This window comes from Macaca fascicularis, chromosome 10 (genome assembly GCF_037993035.2).
Source record: "Macaca fascicularis isolate 582-1 chromosome 10, T2T-MFA8v1.1".
Classification (NCBI taxonomy): Eukaryota; Metazoa; Chordata; class Mammalia; order Primates; family Cercopithecidae; genus Macaca; species Macaca fascicularis.
In genome coordinates this window covers 118,950,881-118,969,172 of record NC_088384.1, presented here as the reverse complement: position 1 = coordinate 118,969,172, position 18,292 = coordinate 118,950,881, and the positions used below count along the sequence as shown (strand labels likewise).

General features: G+C 53.8%; 1 protein-coding gene and 1 pseudogene across 8 annotated transcripts in view; both read left to right on the top strand.

Annotated features, from left to right (window-relative positions):
* Positions 1 to 13,154, top strand: part of DIDO1 (death inducer-obliterator 1) — a 62,726-nt gene extending 49,572 nt beyond the window's left edge. For 6 of the 8 annotated variants that reach the window (XM_005569546.5, XM_045363286.3, XM_005569548.5 and 3 more), the window contains one exon: positions 8,465 to 13,154. In XM_005569546.5, coding sequence (XP_005569603.3) covers positions 8,465 to 11,649 — 3,185 coding nt within the window. In that variant the 3' untranslated portion in view covers positions 11,650 to 13,154. Of the gene's footprint in view, positions 1 to 1,739; positions 3,614 to 8,464 lie in introns of those variants that run through there. The other 2 variants (XM_074005644.1, XM_074005645.1) reach the window with 1 other exon arrangement.
* Positions 13,155 to 16,909: 3,755 nt separating this feature from the next.
* On the top strand, positions 16,910 to 17,868 carry LOC107131061 (ADP-ribosylation factor 4-like; annotated as a pseudogene).
* The last annotated feature ends 424 nt before the right edge of the window (positions 17,869 to 18,292 follow it).

The window sequence follows — 18,292 nt, the reverse complement described above, 5'->3', positions numbered from 1 at the left end:
TGTGGCTCAAATTGTAATAGCTTCATTCATCTTTGGCCAGCTACTTTGTGTTTGCACATTCCTTGGGAAGTACTGTACTTAAACGATTATTTACAAATAGCCTAAAATATATCTTCTTTGTCAAGGGTTGAGGGTGGTTCCAGGGGCCACATGCTCTGTCAGTGACCAGCTCTTTCATAGCCCCTTAGCAAAAGCTGATGTGACTTCAGTTAGGGATGAGTATCCGCTGCCCAACTGCAGTGTCTCCTTGGCCATGCAGTCCTCAGAGGATCAGTGTTCTCTAAAAGTGGGTGCGTGAATCACACAGTGTCCTCTTAAGTGCTTCGTCATAAAGGCAGGTGCTGTCTAGACCCTGTGCCTCAGTGCCCTCTGTCCCTGTCACCAGGCCTCGGCAGGTGTTCCTGCCACAGCTGTGCAGGGTGCTCCCACCCACACTCCTCACGCCGCACCCTAGCTAGCTGGGTCCTGTAGGGGCCACTCCACATCTTGGGCGAGGCTTCTGTCACCCCAGGCACAGCCTATGTTCCTACTGGAGCCCATTTCACAGCTGGAGTGGGCTCAGCCTGTGCCTCTGTTGTGGAATTGTATGTCCATAAAGGGATTGGTTGGTATCAGTAATTTCAGGGTTAAATATTTGCTGGCATGATGCATTAAATTATTTTAGTGCCAGATACATTTTTAAAAGCAAAGTGCTTTAGTGTGTCCCCTCAAATCCTACTTGGGACAAAGAGATGCCACCTAATGGGTGGCAGAAAGGACCCTGGTAGAGGTTCTAGGTGATGCTTGTGAAGAGCTCTGGCCAGCTCCACGTGACCAGGGAGAGGAAAAGCCCGGCCCTCCTGGAGGTGAAGACCGAGAAGCTGACCTCTCCGGCACCTGTGAAGACCCCCTGGTCAGTTGCAAGTGCAGCAGCAGTGTGTGTGCAGTCAGTGCAGACACTGCGGCGCCTCAGCGCCTCACTGCTGGGGTGAAAAGAGCACTTTTTATTTACAGAAACGTGAATTCATAGATAGCGAGCCTCCCCTTTTTAAAAAAATTGAAGCGGGCCGGGCGCGGTGGCTCAAGCCTGTAATCCCAGCACTTTGGGAGGCCGAGACGGGCGGATCACGAGGTCAGGAGATCGAGACCATCCTGGCGAACACGGTGAAACCCCGTCTCTACTAAAAAAATACAAAAAACTAGCCGGGCGAGGTGGCGGGCGCCTGTAGTCCCAGCTACACAGGAGGCTGAGGCAGGAGAATGGCGTGAACCCGGGAGGCGGAGCTTGCAGTGAGCTGAGATCCGGCCACTGCGCTCCAGCCCCGGTGACAGAGCGAGACTCCGTCTCAAAAAAAAAAAAAAAAAAAAAAATTGAAGCGATATTTCGTCCTTTTTTGAGCTCCTCTCCCTACTCCATCTCCAAACTTGGAGCTGTCAGGTGAGCACAGGTTGTAGGGTGTTGAGCGAGCCCTGGCACATGCCGGGCACAGGGTTCCCCACACTGGGCAGGGACAGGGCCCAGGGAGGGCCTCGGATGGGGTTCCCCACACTGGGCAGTGATGGGGCCCAGGGAGGCCACCAGAGGAGCGGCACCCCCGTTCTCCCCACAGCAAGGGCTGGCTGGGCAGGTGCAGCCCTGGGGCAGAGGGAGAGGACAGGTCTCCCGGCACCTCCCGGATGGCACCGGGACAAGGAGGGCTGGGCTGGGGTCACTCACCTTGTCTGTTGAGTGCGATGGTGCCAACCACCCACACTGTCAGCTCCGCGACCAGCTGGGGAAACGTCACACTCGCCCACCAAGGCACTCGCTGAGGCCACAACGCCACCTGACGGGGACACACAAACGCTCCGGGGACTTTGATGCACCATAAAGAGCAGAGGCGTCTGGGTAAAGTAACACAGGGCAAGGGACTTTAGAGAAGTAACAGCGAGTGAAACTTTTCCATACACTTCAGAAATGTTTTAACTTAAGGCTTCAGTATAATGTTGAATTCTCCTGATGTCCTTGTTGACATGAATATGTGTGCGTGAAATTTCACACACTTCCATGGTCACTAAACAGCCTTTTCCCCAGGCCAGGCCATTGGGTACTTGGCCCACTTCACGTACTGATTACTTGACTTGGCGTTTTCTAGATATAAACATGTATGTGTGTGTCCTGGCTTTGTGGTGTAAATGTGTAGTGCGTGTGTGTGTGTGTGTGTGTGTGTGTAAGGCTAGGTCTTGGCACGTTTCCTGTCTCAGCGGACCCTGTCCTCATGGAGTTAGTCTCTGCCCAGAAGCCCTTGGACAGCACAGGCCACACCTGAGGGCACTGATGGTGGTGACTCCACAGAGCTGTGGTCAGGGGTGAGTGTGTGCTGCGTGGCCTAGAGTCATGCCCCTGGAAGTGCTGGGCGAGGGTCTGCAGGGCCCAGTGCCATTCCAGAGCCTCAGTTCTCTGCAGCACATGCAGCACAGGCCTGAAGGAGACCTGGCGCCCCAGCCTTGAGCTGCCCATCTGCATCAGGGCACTGATGTGGGAGCATCTTCCCCTGGGGGTGTTAAGGAGAAGGTCCTGTTGGGGGTAGAGATTCACACAGAAAAGAGTGACCGACTCATCCATGTGCCTCAGTTTATACCACACAATTGCAGGTGTCCTGCCTCCCACACATGGGGCCTAATGGGTTCTGACAGCGTGGTGTCTAGTCCCAGCCCCGTTGGTGCTTGCTGTTCACATCTAAGCAAGTGAAGGACTGAAGGTGCCCAGCTGTGCCCTCAGGGGAAACCAAGTCACCCGCCCCGTCAACACTTGGCCCTTCTTGGGCAGTGAGAGTGGAGCTGCCCCTGCAGCACCCTCGGGAGCCGTGCAGTTCACAGCAGTAGCTGGATCTCCCCGAGGACATTTGTCCTTGCATGTCTTAATGATTTGTCCACAAAAACACCAGGTTTTCTTCCTCTGCCCTTCTGCCCTGCAGTGGAGGCACTCTCCGTAACTCAGCATCACTGGGGGGCAACTGGGAGGCCTGGGTCCGGGTGACCTTCTCCACCTAGATATTTACCCCACTCAGTTCCAGCTCTACCAACAGGGCCCCCCGCAGGGACTTGGGGTGGCAGAGTCTGGGCCTGTCTCAGGGCCTTGTTCATGGAAGGGAGATGAGTCGGGTTGAAAGCTCATCGTGGAGGGTTCTGTGTGGGGCCCTTACAGGACTGGACCACAGCCAAGATGCCTGCCTGTAAACCATGCCCAGCCCCCGTCATTTCCACGTGAAGCCGCAGGCCTTGGAGCCTTGGTCTGAAATGCCTGTCGAGTGACCTCGGTCCATAAACATGGGTGCACAGTCTGTTCCCCCCAAGTACAGGGCCGGAGGAATACCGCCCTCTGTAGCTGCTCCAATGGAAAGGGCTCCTTTCTCTGAGGTCTTTATACATTAGAAAGCTCTTCTGGGAAGAATGAATCCATAGTGTCCTTCTGTATTTACTTTTAACTGCTTTCTAAATTAGCTGAGAAATTCTGACTTGAAATATTGTCAGGTAAGCATTTCTTCAGTTTTCATGTGTGTATGTAACAGTAGCTTTGCATGGAAATTGTAATCAGTATTGAATGGAATGTACTGCCTTCTCCTCCTAAATCAATAAACATATTTCGTGGAAACTGGTCCTTGTTTGTTTGAATTGGAACCATTTGGTGGCTCCTGGTCACCTCTCCTAGGCCCCCCTTTGCTTTCCATAAGCCAGCGCAGCACACCCTGGTGGTGCCCCCAGCCCTGCAGCCCGCCTGGCAGGGGCTAGAGCTGACGCGGTGCAGGCTGGTGCTGCCCTGGGGCCCTTCTCAGCACCCCGGCACCCAGAAGAAGATGGACATCGCTCTCTCACCTGAGGCGTGCTGGACCCAGCGGCTTTGTGCAGGTCGTAGGGATTCCCAGTTGGAACGAGGGAGGGTCTGTGTGTGTGTGAGTGGGTGTGTTTGGTGGGCTGGGGGAAGTCACTTCTTCCCACCTTAATTGCCAAGTCTTTCTATCCAAGTCATACTCAGAACCCTTGTTGATTAACTTCCACACAGTTTCTGTTCCAGCAGGTGTGAACATTTTGTTTTGACAGAAGCAGACCATTGAGAGAGTTTTCATTTTAAGAACTGATAGTAGGATGTGCTCGGTGGGTGAGTTTAGGGGTAAAGGCCTCATTGTGATAGTTTGGGGTTGGGAGGAGTCAGGTTTCAGGTGGTTCATTAGTAAGAGGGCGTGTCTTCCTGCAGCCTCAGGTTCAGTACCAAGGGCGCTTCCTGCACCCTCCGAAGCAGGTGGTTCCCTTCGTCAGCTGCCTTGTCCCCCAGTCCCTATTGCTGACACACCTGGACACAGATCCTGGTTTTGGTCTTGGCCCACACAGCTTTTCGAATACACCCTCTGTCTTCAGTGTCTTGCGTTCTTTTCCTTTGCGTGTGGTCTGATTCTGACCACTGAGTCCGGACGCCTCCTTCGTGAATATGCAAAGGACACAGACGTGGTGCTAAAAAGGCCCGTTTGCTTGCACATGATACGCCCAGAAGAAAACCATTTCGCCCTCTGGCCTTTCAGAGGGTGTTGGGGGAACGTCCACACCCTTGTTCCAGGCCTGATCAGTACCCTTCAGTGGAAGTGCAGGGGCACGTTTAGCCACAGCTTGCATCTCCGGGCCCCGGGCCCTGGTTGCTCCTGGCCGCCTGCTTTATGAACTGAGGGCCTCAGTAGCCCTCAGGAGGGAGGTGGGTGGGTAAGCCTGCCGTGCCCTGTGCCGCCTGCGGCCTGGCTGGTGCCTGCTTCACGCAGGCCTCAGTCTCTGCACCTTCCCGGGGCACACTCCCTCCCAGGGTTCACACACACCACGGGGCAGTTGCCGAGGGGAGGGGTGAGCCTGGGAACAGCCCCTGGGCAACCTTGATTGCCCCTCCTGAGGTGGGGGCTCTGTGACCTTTTGACCTTACTGGTCGTCTGGACATGTCAGGCACTGCCAGGCACCCTCTCCTCCAGGGAAGATGGCTCCCAAGGTCCGGTCAGCTGAACGGCACTGCTGCTTCCGTGAAGAGTGATTTCCAAGGTGCTGGCCACTCTTCACATATTCACGCGACCGTAGTAACAAACAGGAGCGGGTGCCGGCCACGTTTTACATGTTCATGCGACCATAGTAACAAACAGGAGTGGGTGACAAGTTTGTTTCACAACGGGTGTGCCTTTTTGGACAGCCCAATTTAAATTTTAAATGGCGGGGAAATTCAGAATGAACACCCATCTGACTCTGCAGCTTTATTCAGTCACCAGTGTCTGCAGATAGCACCAAGAGCTGGGAGCATTTACACGTGCCAGCTGCGTGTTTGATGCCAATCTCCAGATGGTTGCTGTTTTCAAGACTAAAGAATCTTGCCAGAGCTGGGATATACTAATTATTTTTTTCATTAACAAGCAAGTTAGCCATTAAAAGTTTGAGTTGGAGTGACACACCACAAGACGGGACTACGTAACAGTGATTTTGTACATCATTCCGCCACCCTGACAGCCCTTTAGAAGCTGAGAGTCTCCCTTGGGCGGCATGTCCCCTCTGTGTCAATGAGTCAGCACTAGGCTCCCCCAGGTGACTTCCCCACACGAGGCCCCACAAGCCCTACTGCCTGGGGTCCCTCCCGAAGCCTAGCCCAGGCCTGTGTCTCTTCCCCGTGTCAGGTTCACAGGGAGAGGGCCTGGCTTACAGGAACTCAGCCTGAGCCTCAGTGCCCTTCCCACCAGGGCGTGGTGGGCTCTGCAGATGTATGGTCCGGGAAGGCCATAATAGCCAATTTCACAACTGTCCATACCCGAAAAGTGGATTTGAGTAAGCTATGTAACAGCTTATTCAGTAAAAAGATAGCTATTGTGGTGAGAGAAGTACTATTTAAAAATATGTTTAACTCATGTTAATCAGAACGTGAACTTGACAGGTTGCCCTTCATATTTGCTGAGCAGCAGAGCTCAGCTGTGCCCTTCGGTGTGGCCTGGCTGGCTTTCCTGCTTCCCTCCTTCTGTGCCCACCCAGCCCTTTCACTGGCACCATGCTACCATCCGGGGAACAGAATGAAGAGGAGGTGGAGGTGAGGTGCTGGGATACCTCACCCCTCTCGCCGCGCTCGAGTCTCAGCTCTGCCAGGCAGCCTGTGAAGGAAGAGGCCTTTGGCCCTCTCGCCAGGAGGGAGGGAGCATCCCATGAGCAGGCTGGTCCCAACTCAGTCTGGCAGGCCTGGTATTCCTCCCTGAAGGGTGAGATGGACACCCACCACCCTCTGTGCTCAGCCTGTCCATCAATTCCTTAGTGGAATTTAGGGAGATTAACAACAAATGTGTTTAGAACTACAGGGTGGTGCCTGTCCAAACAACCTGAAGCGATCTGTGATGGTCTTTAACATCACCAGAGGCACGGGAAATCGTACTGGTTGTCATTGTAAGGGAAAAAAAGCTGTAACGTGAGCACCTTTTGTATACCACAGTAATGTTAAATTATCTGTACATTGAGTTTTTACGGTTTAGTTTCATATATTGTTACGCTGCCGAAATGCTCTGCCCATGTGTATCATTTTTCCCTCAGCTGCTGTTTTGGGATGTGGGTTTTTCTATTCCCCTTTGGCATTCTTGATTGATTATGAGTGTGGGGAGGGTTGTTACTGGAATATTAGTACTCCTGATCTAAGTTACCACAACTTACAACGTTGGGAATAGTTCTCTTTGAAGAATTTTTTTTTAACTAATACTGTGCCCTAAAATCCCCAGTGCGCGTCGTTCACCTGCTCTGCTCTTTGCCACCCGTTTGCTGAGCACCTCTGGGCTTTACGTGAGCACCGTGTCCTGTGTTTACCAGGACGCAAGCCTCAGGCAGTCTTTGATATGTGAATGCTCACTGAATTTCTTTCTAAACCTAAAACATTTTTTTTTTTCCAAGACGGAGTCTCACTCTGTCACCCAGGCTGGAGTTCAGTGGCACGATCACGGCTCACTGCAATCTCCGCCTCCAAGGTTCAAGCAATTCACCTGCCTCAGTGTCCTGAGTAGCTGGGACTACACGCACACGCCACCACGCCTGGCTACTTTTTGTTTTTTGTTTTGTTTTTTTGAGACCGAGTCTCACTGTGTTGCCCGGGCTGGAGTGCAATGGCGTGATCTTGGCTCACTGCAGCCTCCGCCTCCCGGGTTCAAGCGATTCTCCTGCCTCAGCCTCCTGAGTAGCTGGGACTACAGGTGTGCACCACCATACCCAGCTAATTTTTGTATTTGTAGTAGAGACAGGGTTTCACCATGTTGGCCAGGATGGTCTTGATCTCTTGACCGCATGATCTGCCCACCTTGGCCTCCCAAAGTGCTGGGATTACAGGTGTAAGCCACCGCATCTGGCCCAATTTTTGTATTCTTTGTAGAGACAGGATTTCACCATGTTGGCCAGGCTGGTCTTGAACTCTTGACCTCATGATCCACCTGCCTTGGCCTCCCAAAGTACTGGAATTACAGGCGTGAGCCACCATGCCCAGTCCAAAGCATTTATTTTAGCCATTTCATTTAATGCCGTTTTTCCTGTGTAGTTGTAATTCTGACACCAGAGACTAATGGATGACCTCATGCTTGTGCTTTATTGATAATTCTGAATTGAGTTGAATTGGCACCTAATCAAACATTTAATATTAGTATATTTAGAGTAATTATGTGTTGCAACTCCTAAGTTAAAGACAAAAAGGGGGCCAGGTGTCGTGGTTCATGCCTGTAAGCCCAGCACTTTGGGAGGCCGAGGCGGGTGGATCACCTGAGGTCAGGAGTTCAAGACCAGCTTGGCCAACATGGTGAAACCCCTTATCTACTAAACACACAAAAATTAGCAAGGCATGGTGGTGTGTGCCTGTAATCCCAGCTACTCAGGAGGCTGAGACAGGAGAATTCGCTTGAACCCGGGAGGCAGAGGTTATAGTGAGCCGAGGTTGCGGCAACAGAGCGAGACTCCATCTCAAAAAAAAAAAAAAAAAAGGGCTGTTACCTTCCTGGCAGTGGCACGAGGGGAAAAAGAGCATAGCTGAGCTGTTGTGTTAAGGGCACCTGGGACAATGCCCTTTCCACCCCTGTAGGTTCCCACCACAGCCTCCCTCCCCTCCACACTTCTGCTCTAGCATTACAGATAATTTCTTTAAAATATGTAACAAATTCCGACGATTGGGATGAATTCCCTCGTGAATTGGGCCTTCAGTTCCGTGGTTGGTGACGAGGGGTTAGTCGCCCCCTTCACATGGCTCCGGGAAGACTGGCTTGGTGCGTTCTCGGGATGGTGCGTTCCTGGGACGATGCGTTCCTGGGGCAGAATCATCCAGGCTTTTGCAACTATCTTGACACTTGATTTTATTTTGCCACAGAATGGCTTATTTCTGTCTGTTAAACGTTCCCCATGAAAGCCCTTAATAAAATTCACCTCTAAAGGGTGAAAGTTGGATTTAGATTCTAAAATTTGCAAATATTTTGTTTTTCAGGTCTTGAGTCACCACGTCCGAATATAATTCTTGGATTAGTAATCTGCCAAAAAATAAAACGTCCCGCAAACACTGGAGAGTTAGACAAGATGGATGAAAAGCGAACCCGACTTCAACAAGAAGAAGTGGACGTTCCGGCCTATCCAAAAGTAACCACAGCCCCGCAGTCCGAAAAGAAGCCCTCCAAGTATCAGCTCTACTCTGCAGACACGGCTGTCAGCAGCACACCCCCTGGGTCGCCTCCCCCTCCGCCCCCTCTTCCAGAACCGCCGGTGCTAAAAGTGTTGTCATCCCTCAAACCTGCAGCCACCAGCCCAGCCACAGCAGCCACAACAGCAGCAGCAGCCTCCACGGCAGCTTCCTCCGCCGCTTCCTCTGCTTCCAAAACAGCGTCACCACTGGAGCACATCCTGCAGACTCTCTTTGGAAAGAAGAAATCATTCGACCCCTCTGTCCGGGAGCCGCCTGGGTCCACCGCAGGTCTCCCCCAGGAGCCCAAAACCACAGCAGAGGACGGGGTGCCGGCGCCTCCGCTGTTAGATCCGATCGTCCAGCAGTTCGGTCAGTTCTCAAAAGATAAGGCTCTAGAGGAAGAGGAGGATGACAGGCCATACGACCCCGAGGAGGAGTATGACCCCGAGAGGGCTTTCGACACTCAGCTTGTGGAGCGAGGCCGGCGCCATGAGGTGGAAAGGGCTCCTGAAGCAGCTCCAGCCGAGCGGGAAGAGGTGGCCTACGACCCCGAGGATGAGACCATCTTAGAAGAAGCAAAAGTGACCGTTGATGACTTGCCCAACAGGATGTGTGCCGACGTGAGAAGGAACTCCGTGGACAGGCCTGCTGAGCCGGTGGCTGGGGCCGCCACGCCCTCCTTGGTGGAACAACAGAAGATGCTAGAAGAGCTGAACAAACAGATCGAGGAGCAGAAGAGACAGCTGGAGGAGCAGGAAGAAGCTCTCAGGCAGCAGAGGGCCGCAGTCGGGGTCTCCATGGCCCACTTCTCAGTGTCGGACGCCTTGATGTCTCCACCACCAAAGTCATCCTTGCCCAAGGCGGAGCTGTTCCAGCAAGAGCAGCAGCCCGCAGACAAGCCCACCTCCCTGCCCCCCGCCAGCCAGGCATCAAACCACAGAGACCCACGGCAGGCAAGGCGCCTGGCCGCCGAGACCGGTGACGGGGAGGGGGAGCCTCTCTCCAGGCTTTCGGCACGTGGTGCCCAGGGTGCCCTGCCTGAGAGAGATGCTTGCAGGGGCAGCCTTGTGGGCCAGGCACCCGTGCCAGTCCTGGAGGAAAAGGAGCCAGCCTCTTCCCCCTGGGCTTCAGGTGAAAAGCCCCCAGCGGGGTCCGAGCAGGACGACTGGAAGGCAGAGCCTGGGGAGGGCACCCGCCCTGCCATGGCTGGAGACAGCTCGGCCAGGCCTGCCCGGAGGGTGCTGCTGCCCACACCACCCTGTGGTGCCCTGCAGCCCAGCTTCCCGCTGCAGCACGACGGTGAGCGGGACCCTTTCACCAGCCCGGGGTTCGCGTCGCAGGACAAGGCTCTTGGCTCAGCTCAGTATGAGGACCCAAGAAATCTTCTTTCTGCTGGAAGGAGCAGCAGCCCTGCAGTTGAAACAGAGGGGGACAGAGAGCCACAGGCCAGACCCGGCGAGGGCACCACCCCGCTCCCCACACCAGGACAGAAAGTGGGGGGTGCTCAGCCCCAGTTTCAAGGTCAGCGTGAACCTGGACCTCATGCTTTGGGGATGTCAGGGCTTCATGGCCCCAATTTCCCGGGACCAAGGGGGCCAGCCCCTCCGTTTCCAGAAGAGAGTATCGCCTCTAACGATGGGCCACGAGGGCCTCCGCCAGCCAGATTTGGAGCCCAGAAGGGGCCCATCCCTTCCTTATTCTCGGGGCAACATGGGCCACCTCCTTATGGGGACAGCAGAGGCCCCTCACCCTCTTACCTTGGTGGACCACGAGGAGTGGCACCATCCCAATTTGAAGAACGCAAGGATCCCCATGGGGAGAAGAGGGAGTTCCAGGACGCCCCGTATAACGAGGTCTCGGGCACCCCCGCCCAGTTTGAAGGGACAGAGCAAGCCCCGTTTCTGGGAGGCAGAGGCGGCGCGCCTTTCCAGTTCGGAGGCCAGAGAAGGCCGCTGCTGTCCCAGCTGAAAGGCCCCCGAGGCGGCCCCCCTCCCTCTCAGTTTGGAGGTCAGAGAGGACCACCCCCTGGCCATTTCGTGGGCCCAAGAGGGCCCCATCCTAGTCAGTTTGAAGCTACCCGGGGCCCTCATCCCAACCAGTTCGAAGGACCCAGAGGCCAGGTCCCTAACTTTATGCCAGGTCCCAGGGGCATTCAGCCTCAGCAGTTCGAAGACCAGAGGGTCCATTCACCACCAAGATTCACAAACCAAAGGGCGCCAGCACCGCTGCAGTTTGGTGGACTACGGGGGTCTGCGCCCTTTTCTGAAAAAAACGAGCAGACCCCGTCGCGATTTCACTTCCAGGGCCAAGCCCCGCAGGTGATGAAGCCGGGCCCCAGGCCCCTGCTGGAGCTCCCCAGCCACCCCCCGCAGCACCGGAAGGACCGCTGGGAGGAGGCCGGCCCGCCCTCCGCGCTCTCCTCCGGTGCGCCCGGACAGGGCCCCGAGGCCGACGGACAGTGGGCATCGCCCGACTTCCGAGAGGGCAAAGGCCACGAATACAGAAACCAGACTTTCGAAGGGAGGCAGAGGGAGCGCTTTGACGCGGGCCCCAAAGAGAAGCCGCTGGAGGAGCCCGACGCCCAGGGCCGGGCGTCCGAGGACAGGAGGAGAGAGCGCGAGCGCGGCCGAAACTGGAGCCGAGAGCGGGACTGGGACCGGGCCCGGGAGTGGGACCGACACCGGGACAAGGACTCCAGCCGGGACTGGGACAGAAACCGGGAGAGGAGCGCCAACCGTGACCGAGAGCGCGAGGCCGACCGGGGCAAGGAGTGGGACCGCAGCCGGGAGCGGAGCAGGAACCGAGAGCGCGAGCGAGACCGGAGGCGCGACCGGGACCGGTCCCGGAGCAGAGAGCGGGACCGAGACAAGGCCAGGGACAGGGAGCGGGGCCGCGACCGCAAAGACCGGAGCAAGAGCAAAGAGAGCGCTCGGGACCCGAAGCCCGAGGCCTCGAGGGCCTCCGACGCCGCCGGTACCGCCTCGCAGGCCTAGACGCCCCGGCCGGGCAGAGACCCTTTTTAAAGCCACGTTCGTAACATGCGTTGAACAAATAGCTTTTGAAATAGCCACGATCTTAGATTCAGGATAGAATATTCTGGACTTAAAAATTACTGTAATTTTGTGTAAATGGTTTCTTACTAGATTTCACATCTTTACACTTCTGATGCTTTTTTAAAAAAAACTAAACTTTAATATTTCCATTTAAAGTTAAAGAAATGGGAAATTGCCTACAGAGCATATTGCTTTTTCAGATCATAAAGTTACATTTTCCAATAACTTGACTATTGTAAATTTTAAGGGAATTTCATTGGACCCTAGAGCCATACCTTCACTGACATCTCATCTGTTTGTGTTTCCAGAAGCTGCTTTTACAGGTCTTAGCCGCTGTCCCGGAGGCCGGTGTGGGTGTGACCCGCAGGCGTCCACCCTGCGGCTGGGGAGAAGTGTTAGTAGCTTGTATCTGGAGTCTTGAGAAACACAAAACTTACAAATGCATCTTTCTTTTGTCATAAAATTTGAATTGCAATTTTCAACTGGGAAACACACATTTCTTAGCGAGCTCAGCTTTTGTATGTCACCTTATCAATTTTTTCAAAAACATGATTTAAAGCAACATCTGTCCTAGTATAATTGTTGCATTTTAAATAACAATTTATTGAAAAACGTTAAGTTTGACCAGCCTAAAAAAAAGTAACAAACCAATTAAGTGTACTTTGGGGGCGGGGAGGAGTCCTTGATCTGAATAATCGGAACGTTTTGTTCGTCCAGTTTCACCTTCTGAGCAGTTCTGTGTCCCGAGAAAAGTGCAGTCAGCCTCAAACTGGTATTTGTCAGATGATACATTTAAAAGTTTGTCCTTGAAAGTGGAACAATACTCGTATAAAGTCTGAGATGAGAAATAGTGATTATTAGCTCAAGAACTGCAAATGAGATAGGAAGCTGTTCACTGTGAAACAGTCTCTTGCTTGTGTATTTTTTGAGTACTTCTGAAGTGTGAAGTAAAAAACATCTGGCTAATTTATTTGTACAAATACACTTTGATAATTTTTTATATTTTCATAAAGTTACTTTTACAGATATAAAATTAAAGAACTTCACTTGTCCTTTGGAGTCTGTTATTCCATTGTACGTCACTACAGATTTTTCACTTTATAGCACAGATTTCTTAAGTTAAGAAAACATTGAGAACGTATCAGTTTGAGATGTTTGGTGTTGAAAGCCAAGTGTCCATAGGTTAAATTACATTAAAGTAGGTGTCACTTTCCAACATCTAGTACGATGTGAAGGGTTTTTTTGTTTGTTTGTTTAACATATAAAGCAAATTTTTCTAATTTAAATACACAAATGTAAAAATCAAGTGTGTTTCTTTAGTTTACTTGATAGAGATTCCTGTAAATTGTATTTTATATTGCGGAGGCTTATATCACTGTACATGAGAACATGGAACGACATAGGTTTTGTTACTCGCAGTAGAATAAACAGCCACAGGAAGTTTCTGTCTCGGGTCTTCATCACCCTTTTTCTAACGCCGAGAAGTTTGGGGTCGTGCACGGACGCCCTGGCCACCCAGTTTCTTGTTGATGGTTTGCCTGGGCGTGGGCAGGAGTGCCCTTTGGACCCCTCCCTGAACTCATGCTGAGCCCAGGGTGAGACTGGCTGGGTGCGGGTCCCCACATCCTTCCGTCACGGGGCAACTCTCTCGCTGCCTGTGGGGACTCAGTGCCATGCAGCTCTGGAGACGATGGGCAGGAAGGTCGGGAGGAGGGACTCGCCCCCTTCAGACCCTCTCCTGGGGCTTTCAGAGTGGGAGCCCGAGACCACCGCGACAGCCTCAGCTGTGGTGAAGGGGTCTCATGGTTGAGGAGTGAGCCCCGAAGCCCCAGCCCATCCAGGCCGCAGCGGAGCGTGCGCCCGCGGACTCTGCCGGGCGTGGGGCCGCAGCGGAGCGTGCGCCCGCGGACTCTGCCGGGCGTGGGCTGCAGCACAGAGTGCGCCTGGTGGCTCTGCCAGGCGTGGGCTGCTGCTGAGGACACAGGTGGGCAGGCGGGGTTGGCGGCCCAGACCCAGCAGTGCCAATAGAGGAGACATGGTGCCCCACGTGCCTGCACACAGCGTGGCTGCAGGGACAGGCTCCGTGAGCTGGCGCCTGGCCTGCGCTTGGCTTCTGAACAAGCCTACGGGTCCACAGCCCAGCCATGAGCAGACGCTGGTGGGACGTTCCCGTGCAGACCAGTGCAGCCCCCTTGGCCAAGTGTCTGGTGGGACAGCAACAGCGCTGACCAGCCTTCTCCAACAGCTCCAGACCGTGACCCGTGCAGCCAAAGGGCTTACTGAGCGGAAAAGTGGCGAGGAAGACTCAGCTCCAGTCTGCCTCTGGGCTCATCCGCGGCCCGGTCGGTCACACGAAGCAGGGAAAGGCCCAGGCCCCGGAGCCCTGGCACACCCACAGGCCCACAAGGCACCACAGGGTCACTGAACTGTGGCTCCCTATTCCAGCAGGGAGGCCGAGGCAGCTGTCGGGGAAAATGGAAAGAGCCATCTCACTCGAGAACTCGGCACGGGGGCCTCCAACAGGCGGTAACACCCAAAGCAGCAAGCACCTTCCCTGCCCAGCCCTCACATCAGGCGTCAGTGAGTCCCAGGGAGGAGGCGGCAGTGGGGGCCGTGGCTGTGGCTGAGCTCGGGGGGCCTAACTAGAAGGGCAGAAAAGACAAGACCACAACAGACATGCCCAGACGGACAGTGAGCTCAGCCCTCGGTGGCAGGGCAGGGCCAGTAAACAGGCTGAGCCAGGGCGAGACTGGCTGGGTGCGGGTCCCCACACGCTGGGTCTGTCTTCCTGTGGGACACAGCAAAAGGGAGAAGAACCAAGCCTGCCCAAAACGTCAGACCCAGCAGTCACCGCTGTCGTTATTTTGGTATTTTCCTTAATCTTTTTCTCTCTCTGCATCTAAATTTTGACAAAATCAGGGTCCCTCCAGGAGCACGCTGTGGCCTGGGGTTTGCTCCTCCTCCGGCTGCTCTGCTGCTTCCAGCCGACCTCACTCATGGGCTCAGGGTACCCATGTGGGGACCCTGCCACTGGCTGAGTACGTCTGTTCCACAGGAGGCTGGGAGGCTCAGTGGGCTTACTCAGAGGAAAACCTGAACCAACTCCATCACCCGCCTCCGTAAACCACAGCTCTGCCTGGCATCTGGGCCTCCTTTCAGATCCAGGGTCTAGAAATTCCTAGAAGGCCTGATTATTTCCCATCCCCGTTGCACAGACTCCTGATAAACAGAGGAAGATCCATTTGGGAAGGGGTGGTGGGAAAATTAGCTGCGTATTTTTGGCATTTAGCAGGGCCCCTTCCTCTGGGAGACGGCAGTCTCTCCTCCATTCCAGGGGCCTGGGTCTGTCCAGAGTCTGGAACTTGGCCGAGGGCCCGGAACTCTGTGTTGGGGCTTCCAGTCAGAGCGAAGGACTCCTGCTCTCGAACCTATAGCCTTTCTGCCAGCACAAAACGGGGACGCCTTTGGCAGGATGTCCATTTTTTTCAGTTGTAGGGAAGCTGCACCCATCAGGCAACGCGGGAACTATGTGGGTCAGATGACTGCGCCTCTGTTGCCCCTCACCGCTGTGCTGGGAATCACGTCGGTGGCATGGCTCCCGCCAGCCCGGAGCTCCACCATCCCCACTGCATTGGGAGTCCAGCTGCATGGCAGCAGTTCCCACCGCAGTTTTTGGCCTACAGAAAAGAATGATCATGGAGCTCTTCCCGGGGGGCGAGTGAGGGTGCAGGTGAGGGTGAGGGTGCGGGTGAGGGTGTGGGTGACAGATCGGGTGCGAGTGTGGGTGAGGGTGCGGGTGAGGGTGAGGGTGCGGGTGAGGGTGAGGGTGCGAGTGAGGGTGAGGGTGTGGGTGAAGGTGTGGGTGAGGGTGAGGGTGAGGTGCGGGTGCGGGTGATGGTGTGGGTGAGGGATCGGGTGTGGGTGCAGGTGACAGATCGGGTGCGAGTGTGGGTGAGGGTGCGAGTGAAGGTGTGGGTGACAGATCGGGTGCGAGTGTGGGTGAGGGTGCGGGTGAGGGTGAGGGTGCAGGTGCGGGTGAAGGTCCGGGTGAGGGTGCGGGTGAGGGTCCGGGTGAGGGTGTGGGGCTACCCCGTGAATTCACTCCTCAGAATCCTGGTGAAGGGGTGACCTCCAAGCCCCAAGGACATCAAGCTGGTCTTGCGTGACAAATCCATCCTAGCGTTCCACTGTCCTCTCCAGTATACGAGGAAAGTTCTGGATTTCACTTAGTTTAGGGTAGGCTACCTGTGGGGCAACAGTTTCGGTGATTGATCAAGAAAGTGGGGGCAGGAGGGGTGGTCACTCCCAGCCGTTCACTCCAACACATCAAATCCAGAATCTCGTATCTGAGTCCCTGTCTCACTTATGCAAGCTTATATTCCTTCCACCCAGATCCCACACTCTCAACATCCATTTCCACATATTTTCCCCAGGTTTTGGTAGGGAAGCATTTGTGGGCCACACTTCACACCTTCTCTTTTGGGGCCTGCTGGAACTCCAGTCTGGATCTAGGTCTAGAAGGAAAACAGAGGTGGTGGTGGGTCCTGGGCAGGATGGTGGCGCCTTACAGGGCAGCTCCCTAGGGAAGACACTTGAGGGTCTTCAGGCAAAGGAGTCTCAGCTCCCCAGGCAGTGGTGGAAGAGCCGCATGGGCCTTCAAAGAAGACTTGTGGAGTTTACGGGCAGATCCCAACAGACTTGCGGGGCTTGTGGTCCTCAGCTTCACTGGGATCTTCCCACATGCCCCCATTCCAACATCAGGTTCCAGTTCTTTCCCAACTTCCCTTAAATTTAACAAAAGAGGCACTGCAAAGTCGAAACTGTAGATTATGCTGTAATTAAATCGTCCAGGAGACTAGGCTTCAGGTTTGTTTTGCAGAAATCTCAGCCGCGTGGCTACAGGAGATAAGGACTTATTTTAAGACAGTCATAGAGGCTTTCAGGTTCCTTTTCAGACTCCAAGCCAGGAATTTAAAGCACCGAGAGCTGGAGCTGCTGTGTCCATCACCAGCAGGTCCTTGTCCTGCTAATTCCTGTCTACAGCTTCACCAGCACATGGGCCAGTGACATCCCTGCCTCCCTCCTTCTTCCTCAGCTCTTTCTCTTCCCCCTTGTTCAATTTGCCTGGAAGCATGCAAGAAGAAAGTACAGGGCCGCCCCCAACCCCTCTGCTTCTGCCCATCACAAGTGCCACGAACCTATGGTCCCCACCATCTCCTCTCACTTCTCCCACCTCTTCAGCAAGAAGCAGGTGCACATTTGGATGGTTTGATTGGATGCTGCCTTCACATTGTGTATAAACTGAAGTTAGAGCAGGTACTCACCACAGTTCTTGCCATTGGTTTTAACATGGAAGCAGTAAAATATAAGAACACTTGTTTTGGGCTGGGCGCGGCGGCTCAGCCTATAATCCCAGCACTTTGGGAGGCCAAGGCAGGCAGATCACGAGGTCAGGAATTCAAGACCAGCCTGGCCAATACGGTGGAACCCCATCTCTATTAAATATACAAAAATTAGCCAGGTGTGGTGGTGGGCTCCTGTAATCCCAGCTACTTGGGAGGCCAAGGCAGCAGAATTGCTTGAACCCAGGAGGTGGAGGTTGCAGTGAGCTGAGATCACACCGTTGCGCTCCAGGCTGGTTGACAGAGCGAGACTCTGACTCAAAAAGAGAACACTTGTTTCACAGTGTGGGATGTTGGTGGTCAAGATATAATGAGGCCTCTCTGGAAGCATTACTTCCAGAATACCCAGGGTCTTCTTTTGCTGGTAGACAGCAACGATCATGAAAGAATTCGGGAAGTGGCAGATGTGCTGCAGAAAAGGCTTCAGGCAGGTGAGTGTGGAGATGCAGCGCCACTGCTCTCCGCAAACAAACAGGGTTTGCCCAGCGCTGGGGCCATCAGTGCGACGACAGATGAGCCAGCTCTTCAGTCTCTTCCTAATAGGACATGGTATGTTCAAGCCACTTGTGCAACACAGAGCTGGTGTGGATGAGGGACTTGACTGGCTGTCAAATGAGTTTTCAAAACATTAAATGGAAACTAGACATCTAACCAAAGACATGTTTTGATAAAATTGATCCAGACTTGCTACAGCAAAATTAATTTGTATCTTGGTTAAGAAACAGCATCGGGGGCTGGCTTGGGCAGAATAATAAACTTATTTTGTTGCCAATTATTGTTTGCCAGATCTAATGTTGTTCTTTAGCAATGTGCTTGGTTTTAAAGAAATTCTTCTTAGGAAAAAAGTGTCCCCATTTACTTCCCATAAGCTTAAAACCTGGACATAGTTGTGAAACCTTTAAATATATCCACCTTGGAGATTAAAATACAGACAAGTAAATAAATAAGGCGGGCGCGGTGGCTCACGCCTGGGGGAGCCCTGTTGGGGAGGAGGTGAATCCCCTGAGCTTGCTGGAGACCAGCCTGGGCAACACGATGGACCTTGTTTCTATTTAAAATAAATAAATAAATACACAAATAAATTAATTAATTAATAAGGCCAGGCGCGGTGGCTCGCGCCTGTAATCCCAGCACTTTGGGAGGCTGAGGTGGGTGGATCACGAGGTCAGGAGATCGAGACC